The sequence below is a fragment of the Bos mutus genome, chromosome 29 (genome assembly GCF_027580195.1).
Source record: "Bos mutus isolate GX-2022 chromosome 29, NWIPB_WYAK_1.1, whole genome shotgun sequence".
NCBI lineage: Eukaryota > Metazoa > Chordata > Mammalia > Artiodactyla > Bovidae > Bos > Bos mutus.
Genome location: NC_091645.1, coordinates 5,143,239 through 5,160,089, shown reverse-complemented (window position 1 = coordinate 5,160,089; position 16,851 = coordinate 5,143,239). Strand labels below are relative to the sequence as shown.

The 16,851-nt window shown below is 38.7% G+C and overlaps 1 protein-coding gene across 1 annotated transcript in view; it reads left to right on the top strand.

Moving 5' to 3' along the window:
* The first annotated feature begins 619 nt into the window (after positions 1-619).
* FOLH1 (folate hydrolase 1) overlaps positions 620-16,851 on the top strand; it is a 73,084-nt gene continuing 56,852 nt past the window's right edge. Inside the window, exons 1-4 of the mRNA XM_070365070.1 lie at positions 620-874; positions 3,615-3,720; positions 9,517-9,703; positions 14,944-15,045. Of these exons, the coding sequence (XP_070221171.1) occupies positions 757-874; positions 3,615-3,720; positions 9,517-9,703; positions 14,944-15,045 (513 nt within the window). The 5' untranslated portion in view covers positions 620-756. The remainder of the gene's footprint in view (positions 875-3,614; positions 3,721-9,516; positions 9,704-14,943; positions 15,046-16,851) is intronic.

The following is a 16,851-nucleotide window of genomic DNA, read 5'->3' as shown; positions in this document are numbered from 1 at the left end:
ACCCCATGAATTGCAGCTCGCCAGGCCTCCCTGTCCATCACCAACTAATTACAGGGCTGTAATAGTATTTAATGGGGCTCCCGTGATGGCTCAGTTGGTAAAGAATCCGCCTGCAATGCAGGAGACTCCGGTTCCATATCTGGGTTGGGAAGATACCCTGGAGAAGGGACAGGCTACCCACTCCAGTATTCTGGCCTGGAGAATCCCGTGGACCATACAGTTTACGGGGTCGCAAAGAGTCGAGTGGGATCTCAGGTCCGAGAAAAAGTTCTTGAGAAATAATTTAGTCTACCAACTAGCCTGGAAAATGTATTTTCATAGACAGAAAAAAATGGAGGACCCTTCCATTGAATTCCGCGCGAAGCAGTTTTCTTTCTGTCCATAGGACTGTGGCCTGGGAGTGCAGAAAGGAGAAGCGTTTGTCCTCCGCTTCCTCCTTCCCTTTGTTCCTCCTTTTCCTTTCATTTTAAAATAAGGGCTAGAAATCCTGAAGCCAAACTTTTTCTCTTTTTTTAAGCACCTCTCCGCGGAGTAGGGGTTTGCTCCCGGACGGCTCCGCCTCTCGCTCTCTCGGATTGGTTGAGAGTCGAGCGGACCGAGTCTCGGGGGCGGGATCCGCGGAGCCCGGGCGGGGAGCGCACTCCCGGCGGCCCGGCTGATCCGCGCGGGGCGGGGGAAGGCGCCCTTGCCCAGCCGCCCACGAGGCTGCAGCGGTGCCGCCGCACGGTCCCGGAGGCCCCGCCGCCGCGCGCCGTGATGTGGAACCCGCTTCACGAAACCGACTCGGCCTCGGTGGCCTGGCGCCGTCCGCGCCGGCTCTGCGCGGGGGCCGTGGTGCTGGGCGCCGGCCTCTTCGTCCTCGGCTTCCTCTTCGGTACGAGGGGCAGGACGGGGGTCCGCGCCATGCTCGGCCCCCGCCCGGCCGGCTGCCCCGCGGCCCGCGGGGCTCCGGGGCCCCCTGCCGCGGGGGATACTGCTGCTGGGCTCCGGGGCGGGGATCCGGCTGGGGGGCGTGCGGACCAGCTCCCGCGAGTTAGGTGGGACTTAGTTGCCGGGGACGGTGCACGTTTGCGTTCTGGACGGGCTGCTGTAGGACAGGCACCCAGGGTCAGGAGAGTGCAGAAACCCTGAAACTGAACTTGAGAAAGTTCCACCGGCTGCAGGCCTGCGAGAAATTGGCACCTTTCCGCAGGATCTGGGGGGCATTTGCTAGATCGTCCAAGAAGCTTTGTAAGAAACGACTCCTACCTCTTTGGGGTCTTTATCTAGTCTTGTGCCTGAGACTGCTTCATGTGTACAGTGAGGAGAGCGCTGGGCATTGCCTCTCGGGAGCCCCTTTCTCTCTTTTTGGAAGTAAGTAATAGAGGAACAGTTAGTAACTGGCTGACCTTATTGTCAGTGCCCTGAGCAGAACTTTAACAGCAGTGCTTTCAAGTTTTCCCCTGTGTACTAACTTGCAGACCTAACCCAACTCTCCAAGGTAATCAGGGAGCAAGGCTGAGATTTTTCTTAAAGACTGTGCAACTTCTTCCTGACCTTGAGCAAGTGAGGAAATCTCTTAGCCTTTTTTGTCAGTCTTTATAAGAACAATAGCTGTAACTTACTGGGAGTAGTAAATTGGCACTTTATTCTTTCCTGGGGAGGAGATGCTTCTAATTGTACTTTAATGCACAAGACTAGTGTAAGGTATCCCCAGGTAGTTTACCCATACTATGAATTCTGGGCTCCCTTTCTGGGATTTAGAAGACCAGGGCATAAACTTGCTAGGAATAGTAGTTTAGTCGCTAAGTCATGTTCGAGTCTTGCAACCCCATGGACAGAGGAGCCTGCCATGGGATTCTCCAGCATAGAATACTGGAGTGGGCTGCCATTTCCTTCTCCAATAAACCTGCTAGATTGGCTCGAACTCAGTCTCTTTTTGCTTGCTTTGTGCCCTTTGAACCACGTTGTGCTCATAACTAATGTGGATATCAGGGTTGCTGTGAGGCTTAGGTGAGATAAGTGTGCTCATTAAGGACACCGGTCACCTTGAGTTTCAATTGTCTCAACTGAAAACGTGGGAAATTCACTCGGCAAGATTAGCACGAAGATTAGGATCTTATGTGTCTTTTTTTTTTTTTTTTTTGGCCACGATGGGTCTTGCTGTGCTCGAGCTTTCTAGTTGCCAGGAGTGGGGGTCAAACGGCTCAATAGTTGGACCTCTTGGCCTCTAGGCTCAACAGCTGTGGCACTGAGGCTTAGTTGCCCCTGGCATGTACCGTCTCCCTGAACCAGGGATCCAGCTTGTGTCCCCTGTCTTGGCAAGTGGATTCCCGTCCACCGTACCACCAGGGAAGTCTTTTCTGTCTTTTAGAAGCATTTTGTGCTTCTTAGTGTTGCCCTTGGGCTTCCCAGGTGGCTCAGTGGGTACAGAACCAACCTGCAATGCAGGAGACTCGTGTTAAATCCCTGGGTTGGGAAGATCCCCTGGAGGAGGGCATGGCAACCCACTCCAGTATTCTTGCCTGGAGAACCCCGTGGACAGAGGAGACTGCAGGCTACAGTCCACGGGGCTGTAAAGAGTCAGACACGACTGAAGCGACTGAGTGTGTACCCAGTGTTGCCCTGGCCCCATACAGTGGCTTACACAGAGTGCGTTCTTTATTAATGTTAACTTTTCCCTAGGATTCTCTGCTCCTTCCCTCCCACAGGCCTCCATCCTCTTTATCCAACTCATTTTTCAGATCTCTATTCAAGCATTTCATCCCCCGTGTGCCCTGATCTTAAAGTCATTTCCAAGTCCCTTTTTTTTTTTTTTTAAACATACTGGTGGAACTGTATTTCCATTTGCTGCCAACCATTTATTTCAGTACACATGTATATATGCATGTGTGTAGCATGTATGTGATTAATAATTGGAAAGCTCCATAAAAGCTAGCTGGGTGGTTTTGGTAACCATTTATGCACAAATCATATCATCTTTCATGAAGCCAACTACAACGGATCATGGTCTTGGGCGAACTGCCTGCCCGTTGCCTCTAGCCTCTGTCTTGCAGAGATGTTGGGTGTCTTGCAGTTTCATTGTAGCTCTCTGAAGTTGGACTTCTCAAGCCTGCCTTCAACTGGAAGCACAGAATATTTTATCACACTTTGTTTTAGTGTCAGAACCAGAACAGATTATAAGACTGAATTGCCTTCAACTCTTTGAAATGATTTATGTACGTGAAATATATTCATAATTCATTAAACATCTACTAAATGTTTTTTCTGGGTCAGCAGAGGAGTAGTCACTGGGGATAGAAGCTTGAAGGAGAAAGAAGGTGGATCTCCTTTAGGCTTTCCTTTTCCCCATTAGTATATTTAATTTTAGTGCTAATATCATAAAGCATTTCTTAGAATAACAGCAATACATAATGAAATTGGATTAAAAATATATTGTGACTGATTTGTAATTAAGTCTGTCTGCATGATTTTTTTTCCAATGGAGGTAGGCAAGAGAAAACTTCAGGAAATCTCAGTTAATGCCAGAGGTCATGGACAATTTGTGTTTTACGTATGATAAATAAAATAATAAGGAAAAATATGCTCTGTCTGTAATCTTATACCCCATTCCTATATTTGTTTGTCTTTTGCAGGATGGTTTATAAAGTCCTCCAGTGAAGCTACTAACATTCCACAGCATAATGTAAAGAAAGCGTTTTTGGATGAGTTGAAAGCAGAGAACATCAAGACCTTCTTGTAGTAAGCAGATACTTCAAAGTTTATATCAAGTTGAAAAATTTTGTTATTCTGTTTAGAAGCTTGATCCATTATTTCATAAACAGAAACTGACTTAAAAAAAAAGTCTTACCCTCAGCTGAACTTTATCATGATAGATGTTTTAAAGCAGGTGTCAGCATACTTTTCCTGTAAAGAGCCAGCTTAAAACATAGTTTGCTGACTCCTGTTTTAGAGGAAGATAATGTGTTTAAGTCAAAAGAATAAATTTGGACTTTGAAGTCAGACATTGACAAGTTTAAATTCCATCTTTGCCTGTTGATATTAACATAACTGAGTGAATATGTAACCTTCCTGAGCTCTCATTTTCACATCTGTAAAATGGGAATAGTGATACTGTTATGATGAGCATGAAATTAGAGAGCATATGTGTGACCTAGTGTAAAAACCTGCTGCCTATTTCCTGAAATAGCTATCCCTGGTATGGAGAAAAAGAGTAAATGAATAAATTTAAAAGGTATTTTCAAGACAACTAAAAATAAAACACTTTTATTGAGTAATTGATTGGAATACTTAGACTCTTTCAAAACAAAATACTTGAAGTCCTGATAATGATTAAAGGATTCCTTTATGAATGCAAGTTATGCTATGCTATGCTATGCTAAGTCGCTTCAGTTGTGTCCGATTCTGTGCGACCCCATAGACGGCAGCCCACCAGGCTCCGTCATCCCTGGGATTCTCCAGGCAAGAATACTGGAGTGGGTTGCCATTTCCTTCTCCAGTGCATGAAAGAGAAAAGTGAAAGTGAAGTCACTCAGTTGTGTCCGACTCTTAGCGACCCCATGGACTGCAGCCTACCAGGCTCCTCCGTCCATGGGATTTTCCAGGCAAGAGTACTGGAGTGGGGTGCCATTGCCTTCTCCAATGCAAGTTATAATTTTATATAAAAACAGGCAAGTGAACAGATAGATAGATAGGCAATGCAGCAGACCTGGGTTTGATCCCTTTGTTGGGAAGATCCCCTGGAGAAGGGAATGACTACATTTTCCAGTATCTTGTCTAGAGAATTTATGGATAGAAGAGCCTGTTGGGCTGCAGTCCATGGGATCTCAAAGAGATGGACATAACGAGGCAACTAACACCAGAGAGAATATACACATAGTCTTTAAAATTAAAACTATGAATAAAATTTGCTAGGGCATCTGTCAAGTCTTTATAAGGGCCATTTCTGGTGAGAGATATGGAATTAAAAAAATTTTTTTGTGGAAATTTTTCTGCCTCTTCCATGTCTTTTTCTGTAGTTATATATAATAGATGTAATGAAAGTGGGAGTCTGGCTAGACATAATCTTCACTCCTAGACAGGTGCTACCTCTGCTTCCTTTTTCCTTTTCTGACCTGTGACATGGTTGTTGTTATTCAGTCGCCAAGTCGTGTCTGACTCTTTCGGACCCCACAGACAGCAGCACGCCAGGCTTCCTTGTCCTTCACTATCTCCCAGAATTTGCTCAAACTTATGTCCACTGAGTCAATGATGCCATCCAACCATCTCATCCTCTGTGATGTGGAGTGACCAGCAAAGAAGAAAAATGAATATCTTCTCACTTTCTGGGCCCTCAGCTTTTTGCTTATTCTCCATGGCCTTGACCAAGATCTTCTGTTTATACTGCCAAAATCTTGGCTCTCTGTGTAGCAGTGATGAACAGAAATATGGAGACAGTTATGGGGGAGGAAAGAGTGACTTTATTTCTTTGGCAGGCAGAGGGGGAGTACCTCAAGAACTGTGCTCCTCTCCCTGGAGAATAGTATAGTGTGTAGTGTTAGTCGCTCAGTCCTGTCCGACTCTGTGACCCCATGGACTATGACCTGCCAGGATCCTCTGTCCATGGGGATTCTCCAGGCACGAATATTGGAGTGGGTAACCATTTCCTCCTCCAGGGGATCTTCACAACCCAGGAATCGAACCCAGGTCTCCTGCCTTGTAGGCGGACTCTTTACCATCTGAGCCACCAGGGAAGCCCTGGAGAATGGAAGAGGTTAAACAGTCAGATAGGGTTATGTGACAAGGATCGAGGTATTAGCATTCTTCTGCCAACTGACAAGGTTAGGATGTATGCAGGGTCTCAGGTGGTTGGGTCTCCTAAACTTGATGAGTTTTTCTGGTTCCTTTAATCTCACCATATTTCAGGTGATTTCTCTTAATTAGCAGCTGTTTGAGTCTGCCCTTTAGAACTCAGGGAAGGTCATGAAGGTAGAGTCTTGCCTAGAGAAGTGGGGGACAAAAAGGCCTCCATGCCTGAAACCCCACAGGGCCCTGCTTGGCATCATTTAGAACTCAAGAATTTTCACCATTAACACAAAAAGAGATGAACAGAACCCCCACTCACCCCTCCAAGGGCCACAGAATCTCCAGAAGCCTCCTGAACTCCCCCTAATTCCAGTTTGCCATTTGTCCATTGGAGCTGTTCAGTCTATTTATACCCTTAGGTCAGGGGTCATTAAAGGCTCAGATCTGTCTTTTCCCCTTTTCTAACCCTTCGCTTTACTGCTAAAGTTTCTCTACTGTTTCGAAGTTACCTGACTCTGACTGGAAGGATTAAGGAGGGACTGCCTTTTCGGTCTCCCTTGGCGTGCAAGGTTGTCCTGTGTTTTCCTTTTGTTTTGTAACACCTGGTAAAAGTCTCAGATTTGTTCATTATTTTGCATTCTTCTTCCACGCTTTCTGAAAGACAAGGTTATTTTAGAGGAATGTTTTAGAATTTCACTGATCTGCATTTGAAAACCAGTTCTACCTTTCACTGGTTGTCTTTAAGTCACCTAATGTCTCTAAGCATTGTTCATTCGTAAACCAAATGTAGTGTATTAAAATGTACATCAATAGCTCCCTTTATTAATTGAGATGACATAATGATACTTAGGACATATTTAAAGTTTTTTAGCCAGACAGAGATGTATGTGCCTATTTTTTAAATGCACGATGTTAGCTATTTTGGATAGTTAATAAATTATTCAAATAAATTAAAAAATAACTTGATATTCTAGTAGGTCAAGAAATTGTGACACACTTCTCAATTGATTAAAACAAAAAAACAGAACTTCTGTTTATTACCAGTTGTCTCATTGAGCCTCAGATCTTTGTGTATTAGTGAGGTAGCAATTTTCTCCTTCTGTATGAATGAGAGGGCTTCTCTGATGGCTCAGAGGGCCAATAATCCTGTCATCTGCAATGCAGGAGACACTGGAGCCTCGGGTTCCATCCCTGGGTTGCGAAGATCCCCTGGAGGAAGAAATGGCAACCGATTCCAGTATTCTTGCCTAGAGAATCCCATGGACAGAGGAGCCTGGTGGGCTACAGGCCATGGGGATCTTAAAGAGTCAGACATGACTAAGCCACTAAGCACTCACAACGAATGAGAAATTTAAGACATGGCCAGGATCATACAACAAGACAGTGGCAAAACCTGTAGGACACCGATTTTGTGGCAATTGATTTTATTTATCCTTGGAAACACATCTTTTTTCCTACTCGTCATTTTTAGGATCAACTTTTCTTCAAATGAATCGATTCTAACGCTGATCATAGCATGCTTGTTGTATGTCGATTGATAACAACAAAACTTTTACCAGGAATTTCACTCATCAAGTTACCTGATGAAACTTGGGTCTGCTAGCCTGCTGCAATCTACTGACGCTGGGTTGAGGTGAAGGAGTACGGTGTTTATTATAGGGTGCCAAATAGAGAGAACAGACACCTCAAACTCAAATGACCGGAAATCATAGATGGCTTTCAAGGGGAGGGTTTTTAAAGACAACATTTGAGAAGCTGGTTGCAGCTCATGGACTTTCTTCTGATTGGTTGGTGATGAGGTAACCAGATGATGTTTCGGAAATCTAAATCATCAACTTTGTGGTTCTAAGTAGTCTCAGGTCTATGTCCTTGTGGTCAGCACGTAGTCACCATACTCCAGCTATGTGGGGTTCTCAGTTTCTGCAGAACAGCTCAAAGATATGTATCAGATTGTTATATTGTTTAAATTATCATTACTTTTCTTGCTTTACCACTGTTCCTTTATTTCTGTATTCACTCACTTCCATAATGGTAATTGCTTGTGTCTGCTCTTTGGAACTCAGGGAAGGCCTAGGAGATTAAAGCCTTTTACTACAAAATATAAACGGGGGGCACCGTGGGGCTTTTGTATCTGGGAGGGCCCTTGGAGGTACTGCTTGATTTCAATCCGCCTTTTTCTTTGACACTCCTTAATGCTGACAGGAATAGAGACCAAATGTGAAAAAGGAATAAAGTTTTTTGGATAGAGAGGTTCATCATGAATTTGGCAGGGGAATTTAGTTTTAGGGGAGTCATTTCGATAATAAAGTCTGATAATGATCTCCTGTGTGTGTGTCTGTGTGGGCAGGATCAAGCCTCTCATAACAATTCTTTCATGTAAGAATAGAGTTATAGCTATGACTTCAGGAAATTTGCAAACTTTGCATCTATTTTAGTTATGTTACAGTTTGGATTTGTGTAATAAGGAATAAAATAGCAACATGTTGGCTGTGTAATGTTTTCTTTCCAGGTCGATGAGGAAATGCATAGATGCCTCAGCTGCCTCTTAAAATTGTGTTCTTTTCATTACTTTATTTTGCAAATACACATTAGAAATCCTGTGTAGGGTTTTAAACTTCTAAATATTTATTGAATGAGAATTGTAATACTGTTTTTGTAAATAACAATTTAAATGATTTTACTCTAATTATAAAATTAATCCCAGGACTCCCCTTCCTCCCTTAGTTTTTTTTAAGGGATTCAGCACTTGAAATTAGTATGACTATATCTATGTTCGTTATTCATTGTTTTTTTTTTTTTTAAATCACTGTAAGAATGGAAGTAGATTGAGTTTAGAAAAACCTACATAATTAGAATGAGAAATTCATGAAGCTCAAGACACTTATAAGCTAGAAATGAATAAATGTCGTTTCATGCACATGATGCTTTGTCATATGGGATTTTTTTTCTTGAAACGATTTAAATTGAAAATAACAGTGAACTGAATCTTCAAGGAAACAACAAATTTCCAAGAAAGAGAACTTTAAAACAAAAGCCCCAGTATCTACACATACTAAATGAGAAATTAGTCTATTCTTGAAAATATTTGTCGTACCTAAAATTTTAGCCACATGGTTTGTTATTTGTTAAAGATATTCTTGGTCAGACTAATTCTCATTGTTGATTTTTAGTATTATACTTAGAATGCATGGTGATTGGAATACAAGCGATTCGGTTTGAGCTTGTGTAAATATGTCCAAATTACTTCTTAAAGAAGACAATTTAAAATGGCTGCTAACCAAAAGGTTTCTCACTTTGCTATAATGTTCATTATTTTAAAATAAATGTGATTATCAGTAGTTCTTGGAATGTCACAGCTTGATCTTTGGCTGAAAATATTTTTTACTTTCCAATTATATTTTATAAGGTGAAATAAATAGATAATTCCATGAAAGTTCAAATATGCCTGAGTCTTAAGGAAAGAATAGAACACTTTCCTCATCTAATATGGAGAGATCCTCTACAGGTGTACACATATCAATTCTCTATGAGGATCAGTTTTTCTGATTTTTCTCTTGAATGAGTACAAATTATAACATGAAGATTTTAAAACACTTTAAAATCTATTTGATGTCATAATGGTACCACTTTGCTTTTTTAAGGTGTAGCATTTAAAAGTATTTTTTTAAAATGTAAATCTGCTTTATTTGGTTGTTGACTTAAGACAAAGGCTGACTAAACAATTTCTAACTACTTTCAATTTTTGTTCAACAGTAATTTTACACGGATACCGCATTTAGCTGGAACAGAACAAAACTTCCAGCTTGCAAAGGAAATTCAAGCTCAGTGGAAAGAATTTGGCCTGGATTCTGTTGAGTTAGCCCATTATGATGTCCTGTTGTCCTATCCAAATGAGACTGTTCCCAACTACATCTCAATAATTGATGAAGATGGAAATGAGGTAAAAAGAAAGAAAAAATAAGCTCCCCATCTTCTGTTTTGAAATGCCTTCTGTAAAAGAATGCCCTGTGCCATCTCCAAACGCTGATAGAAATTAGTATTGACACTTGTGAATGATGCCTTTAATGATCTTACTATTGGTGCCAACTCTTTCTTAATGATGTTTGAATATAACGTGGTGTTGAAAAGATTCTGAGAAATTGATGCTTGATGACAGTTGCTATTTTCTTCTTTTTAACTATTGTTCACTAACAAAATATGATATGTTAGTAAACTATGGCTAAATTAGATACACTTTTGATTGGTTCAGATGATAAAAGATCATACATCAATTTGAGGATGCTAGGAAATTGAGAGATGTGTTTTTTGAGCCAGTAGGTTTTTATTGGTAATTCATGATTATATTTCCTTTGATCATGTATTCAGCTGTGTACCCAGAACTTGGGTGTGGGCATTTGGAAAGAAGAGAGTTTGGAGAGAAACACTCGAGAATTACATCTATGCTAAAAATTCACAATCTTCTTTGCTAGTAAGGGCACATAATTGGAAAAGAAGATGATACAAGTAGTTGAGATATTTCATATCATGATGTATATTCAATATGAAAACTCATAAAATATAACTCATATATTCATCAGTATTTGTCTTAGAGCTACCATATCCATATCTAAAATAGCCCTTTTCCTCTAGATAGCTTTCTTGAGTCCCCTTCGCTGGAGCTTCTAAATTGCATATAGATTCAAATGTATCCAGTTTGATTGGTCAGCACAAAATATCATGTGATTTTTGTACATACAAATTTTTAATCACCTCCTCTTATTGACTAATGAATCAGCCTCTTCTTAATGATTAATATGCTATTTTGTAGTCAGTGATACAATCCCATGGTAAATTTCCTAATATGAGTTGAAACTTTACATATTCACTCTTTTTAAATTATAATAGTTAATACAGTTTAACTTTTAAAAATACTGTCAAACCATTTCACAATTATAAAAATATTTTTAAGGTTGGTATGGGGAATACCAATACACTCCATAAAATTCCGTAGCCTTTATAAGTGGTGACATTATCTATATAATTATTAAAGAGTCTTTAAAAGTATATTTAGGAAGAGTATTTGATCACATAGTAAAATGCCAGTAATATTAAAAAATACGTGGAAACAGTGGGGGAGGGAGAGAGTGAGACGGATGGAGAAAGTAGCATCAACATATATACACTATCGGTTTAAGATGGACAGCTGGTGAGAAGTCCCTGTGTAGCACAGGGAGCGCAGTCTGGTGCTCTGTGATGACGTGTATGTATAATTAAGACTGATTTGCATTGTTGTATGGCAGAAACCAAAACTATACTGTAAAATTAAAAAAAGTATATTAAGGTTAAAAAAATACAAGGTTAAAAAAATGCATTAAACCAAATTTGATTTCTCAAGTTTGGTGATTGTATACAATGAGGAAAATAACAAACTTTCATTTTTCTTCTCTTTTCTTCCTCTTCACTTCCCAGTTTCATCCCTACCTTTGCTTTTATTCCATTTCATTATTTGTTTTTCCTATTATAAGCATTTATGAAATTTCTAAAGCCTGTCCCATAACATAAACATATAATTAGAAGTTTCATTTTGGAGGTTTTCCTGAATGGGGTTAGCTGCCAAAAGCTTATTAACTTTTTTGAAAGTTATATCATTAATTCAGTTTTGTTTTTATCCAGTTATACCTGCATATAAATATTCACACAGTTCTTCAAAGGGCCTTGCTTCTTCCCTATTTCCCTCTTCCCTGAGGGAATCACTGTTCAGCCCTGAGTTGATTTCTTTTGATATATACCTCTGTTTCTTTAAATGTTGTGCTTGTAGTGCTTGCGTTTCAGATTCAGGCATTTTCTTTTGACCTTGTGACAGTTCAGCTCTATTCTCACCCCTCTGCCCCAACTACAGATACTCTCTTACTGGGTCCCCATCTCCCAGATCAATTAATGTGACTGACCGTTCATAGCTAAGCTAGGTAAACTGCGAATTTTACTGTCCCGCATGGCACAGACATGTTCTCCTTCCCACAGACAACAAATATGATTAATATTTTATAGATTCTACCAGAAATGTTTTCAATACATATTATGCATTATTTTCTCTTTATTTATGTAGGGACAATGTGCCATATAGATTGAACTATATATATATATATATATATATATATATTGCCTTTTATGTTGCAAAAGTTAAATAAAAATTTGTAAACCAAAATTATTTTACTTATACTCAGAATACATAGTTTGAGGCTATGTTAGTGAATGTTGGATAGTGAACATTGCTCACTGGTGTATTGTCTGTCTTTGATGAAGTCACCCAGAAGAGTCATTTCCTTGACCATAAGAAACTTTTCCCAGTTGTTGGAATAACTCATAAACTGGATGTGAAGTCCACCTGCTCAGTGATGCTGTAAAATTGAAGGTTGCCATAAAGGCAAATCAAGTGAGACCAGCTTGAATACTCCCTTGACTGAAAGACTTGCTGATGAGATGACTTTTTCTCAAGGTGGATTTTTATTGCACTTTAGTATAGTTTTGCTTAGAATTTTCCCCAGTGATTCAGATCAGTTTGTTCTCTATTACAGAGAAAAATTACAGGAAAAATGGAAGATGTGGGAATTTTTGAAGAGTAGTAGTTGATTTGGTTTCATTTTAGGTTCTGTCAGCACCTGAAGTAGGTAGCTGGTGCTTTAGTATAGTGTCAGCTCAGATTCTCTCTCCATCTCCCAGCACCTTTAAATTACTGCACTGGCCAGGACCTACAGTTTAATATTGAAAGGAAGTGAAGGCAGCAGGTGTCCTTGACTTGAATGTCTTTAATGTTTCACCTTAATTTTGATATTTATGTCAGGTTACCTTAATTCAGGGCTTTCCAGGTGGCACTAGTGGTAAACAACCCACTTTCCAATGCAGGAGACATAAGAGACGTGGGTTCGATCCCTGGGTTGGGAAGATCCCCTGGAGGAGGGCATGGGAACCCACTCCAGTATGCTCTTCTGTCCCTGGGATCACAGAGATTGGAGACAACTCGATCGACTTAGCACAGCATGTACTAATTCACTTTTCAAGTTCACTAAGACTTTTTTGTCATGAATTTATATTGAATTTTATCAGAAATTTTTTCTTTTTCTAGATAACTTTTGAGATGAGCGTATGTTTTCTTTTTCATAATGATAATTATAATGAATGATGTAATATTAGATTAGTTTACATTTTTGAAATGTATAATATTAGTATGTAGTAGAGTTTTCAACTCATATCTGTATACATTTATTATATTGATAACATGTTTGGCCTGTATTTCTGCAATATGCTTATTCGATTATAATTTCTAGATTATACTTGCCTTATAAAATGAGTTTTTAATCTCTGAAATAGATTGTATCGTATTTAAAAAATCTTTTAGTATTTCAGATCAAAGGAAAACCACTTGGTTTTGATACTTTGTTTTATAAGGAAGATGTTAAGCTACTGATTCAATTTCTTTTTTGTTATGGGACTATTTAGATTCGTTTAAAATGCACTGTTATGTCAGTTTTAATTTTTTTTAAATCCATTGTTCCATTTCATCTAAGTTTTCAATTATTGGCATAGTTCTTCCTAGAATTTTCTTACTATCTTTTTTGCAAGATCTACAGATAAGCCTGTTTTTCTACTCCTAATATTGTTTATTTGTATTACTTTTTTTTTCTTAAGTTCCCCTCTTACCTTCCTAGTCTCTATTTTGCTGTTCTTTGTAAATTTTCAATTGAATACTTGATTTATTGATGTTGGACCTTTATTCTTTTTTAATATGAGTATTTAAAACCATACATTTCCTTCTAAGAACTACTTCAACTAGATCTCACAAGATCTGATTTTCTAAATTAACTACATTGTGATCAAATAATTGCAATTTGTATGACACTAATCCTTTGCAGTCGTTTCTTTAGTCTATTGTGTCATCAATTTTTATAAATGTTCTCTTGTTATTTGAAAAAAATATTTTCAGTTGTTGAGTTTAATAATTTTATATTTGTTATTAGTTAAAATTTGTTAATTGTTTGGCCAAAATATCCTTTATCCTTGATGTGCTCTCATTTTGTCTATTTTTATTAATTACTGGGAAAGGAATATTAGATTTTCTAACCATAATGATGGATTATTTTTATTTCCGTGTTGAATTCTGTTGATTCCTGGAGTTTGGAGCTCTTCCATTAGATATAAACAGTATTTGTTTGGTGTTTCTTTTTCTGCATTGTTACTTTCAGACTTACTGTGATCATATGTTTAGGTAACTTCTTGTAAAATGGTACACAGTTGAATTTATCTAGTCTGACATACTAAGCTTTTTTTAAAAATTAAAAAAAAATTTGTTATACTGACTTACAGTAATACTACTTATATGAATTTTACTTTTACTTTTTCCCCCTAATGTTCCTTTTCTCTCTCTTTTTTTTTTTTTATTTTCTTCTTTTTTGGGGGTGGGGTAATGGTTAATTTTATTAATTTTGTTTTTTTTAGTAGTTAGGAAAGTAAAATAATATTAATTCCCACTTAACAGTGTCAGTGATACACTTGAAAAATTATGTTTGGTTAGAATTGAATTTAACCTTTAATTTGTTTATAAGTAATTAGCTTAACATTTTTATAAGTGAGTAATAACACTGCTGCTGCTGCTGCTGCTGCTAAGTTGCTTCAGTCGTGTCCGACTCTGTGCGACCCCATAGATGGCAGCCCACCAGGCTCCCCCGTCCCTGGGATTCTCCAGGCAAGAACACTGGAGTGGGTTGCCATTTCCTTCTCCAATGCATGAAAGTGGAAAGGGAAAGTGAAGTCGCTCAGTCGTGTCTGACTCTTCATAACCCCATGGACTGCAGCCTACCAGGCTCCCCTGTCCATAGGATTTTCCAGGCAAGAGTATTGGATGGGTTGCCATTGCCTTCTCCAACTGATAATACTACATGATGTTATTTTTTTATTTGGAAAGTGAACTTTTCCTTCTAAATCAAAAGCTGCTGCTTGTAGACCCTCTGAGGGTCTGTAGTTTATTCACCTCTTGAACTCCTCACAGCGTCTAGCAGAGGTCTGGCTCTTTGATTTGCATCTTTAAAATACAGAAATCTTGATTAACCCTCTCCTGGCGAAAGAGATGATACACATTTATTTGCTTGATAGTAGTAATTAAGCTTTACCTGATTTGATTCTAATTATTATGCTTTGCTTCTCTAGATTTTCAACACATCGTTATTTGAACCGCCTCCTCCAGGATATGAAAATGTCTCAGACATTGTGCCACCCTTTAGTGCCTTTTCTCCACAAGGAATGCCAGAGGTAAAAATGCATATGATAAAAATAACAAACAGAACTTCCTTGTATATGCAGGCAGTAATTAAAGGGATATTGTGGAGGTTTTTGATGTAATCCAAATTTATCTTTTTCTACATTTAAGAAATAGAATGTCTTAGTAATAAGAAGGAATATACATTTTGTGTTCATAGTGTTTTTAGGATAAAATTTACCACACTGAGATGGGGATATCCAAAGTGAACATTTATTTGACAAATGCATTCACCTATGTAATTAAAGCACCATCTACACATAAAATATTACTGTCACTTCAGAATGTACTTCTAAGCCCCTTCTCAGTCAGCCCCACACGCTCCCAAGGCAGTCATTCTCATTCTCCGTGGTTTTTTTTTTTTTGGCCACCTTTGATTAGTTTTGCCTATACTAGAAATTCATATAAATGGAATCGATAGCATTTGTGAGTATAGGACCTGTGAAAATTCACATGTTTTGCACTTATCCATGGATTGTTCTTTTTTTATTGCCAATTAATTTCTACTATATGGAAATACTACATATTTTGCTACCTTTGTAAGACTTGGATTGATTTTATAAAGAACCTGAATGAGAATTTGAAATGGTTGCCATTTTCAAATGAAGAATACAGACATCCTTTTTAGAAAATTTGTATGGTTTACTTAATAAGGCAGTGTGCATGTTTATTATCTGTTTTCACAGTAGATCCCTAGATTCTTGGATAGTACTTTGTTTTTTATAAGAAAGCTAAACTTGAAAGAGTTGAATATAATTTATTAATGTCTTTTAAAATGTTACCTCTCCTGCTATAGTATTTGACATCAGGTAGATTCAGTTTTCGGAGAAGGCAATGGCAACCCACTCCAGTACTCTTGCCTGAAAAATCCCATGGACAGAGGAGCCTGGTAGGCTGCAGTCCATGGGGTTGCTAAGAGTCGAACAGGACTGAGCGACTTCACTTTCACTTTTCACTTTCATGCATTGGAGAAGGAAAGGGCAACCCACTCCAGTGTTCTTGCCTGGAGAATCCCAGGGATCGGGGAGCCTGGTGGGCTGCCGTCTATGGGGTCACACAGAGTGGGACACGACTGAAGTGTTAGCAGCAGTAGGTTCAGTTTTGGACATATAGGGTGTGAGGTACCTAGGATATTCCAAGAAGTTGGAATATTGAAGTAAGTATCACTCAATAGAGAGATAAACACTTGACTATTATCAGAAACATCCCTAGTAAAAAATTTACATTTAGAACTGAATTGATATTTAAAGCTCCAAGGAAATAGCAGCCCACTCCAGTGTTCTTACGTGGAAAATCTCATGGACGGAAGAGCCTGCCAGGCTACAGTCAAAGGGGATGCAGATTCAGACACAACTGAGCGACTAAAACACTTCACCAGTCAGTCAATGTTTATTGTAAAAACATAGGCAATAAACCTATGTTTTTAATTAATTATTAAACCTATGATTTAATATTAGGCAATGCTATGTTTTTTAATATGTAAAGTTTAAAAACATACTCTTTTTTATTATTTTCTAATGCATTTGATTAACTTATATTTAAAAACTCTCACAGGTTTAGAGTATTTTCTACAGTTGTATGAAATTTGTTTTAAATGAATAGTTAACATCATAGTTAATGGCACAATATTAGAAAAATTCTCCCCCAAATTTGTACATAAATAGGTTCCTTTCAGTCATTGTAGTTACTTCGTAATTGACATGACATAGAAATAAAGGATATAAAAACTGGGAATGAAGAGATAATATATTTTAGATCTCAGGTGTCTAGAGTTAAATAGACTTTATCTTCTGGGTAAG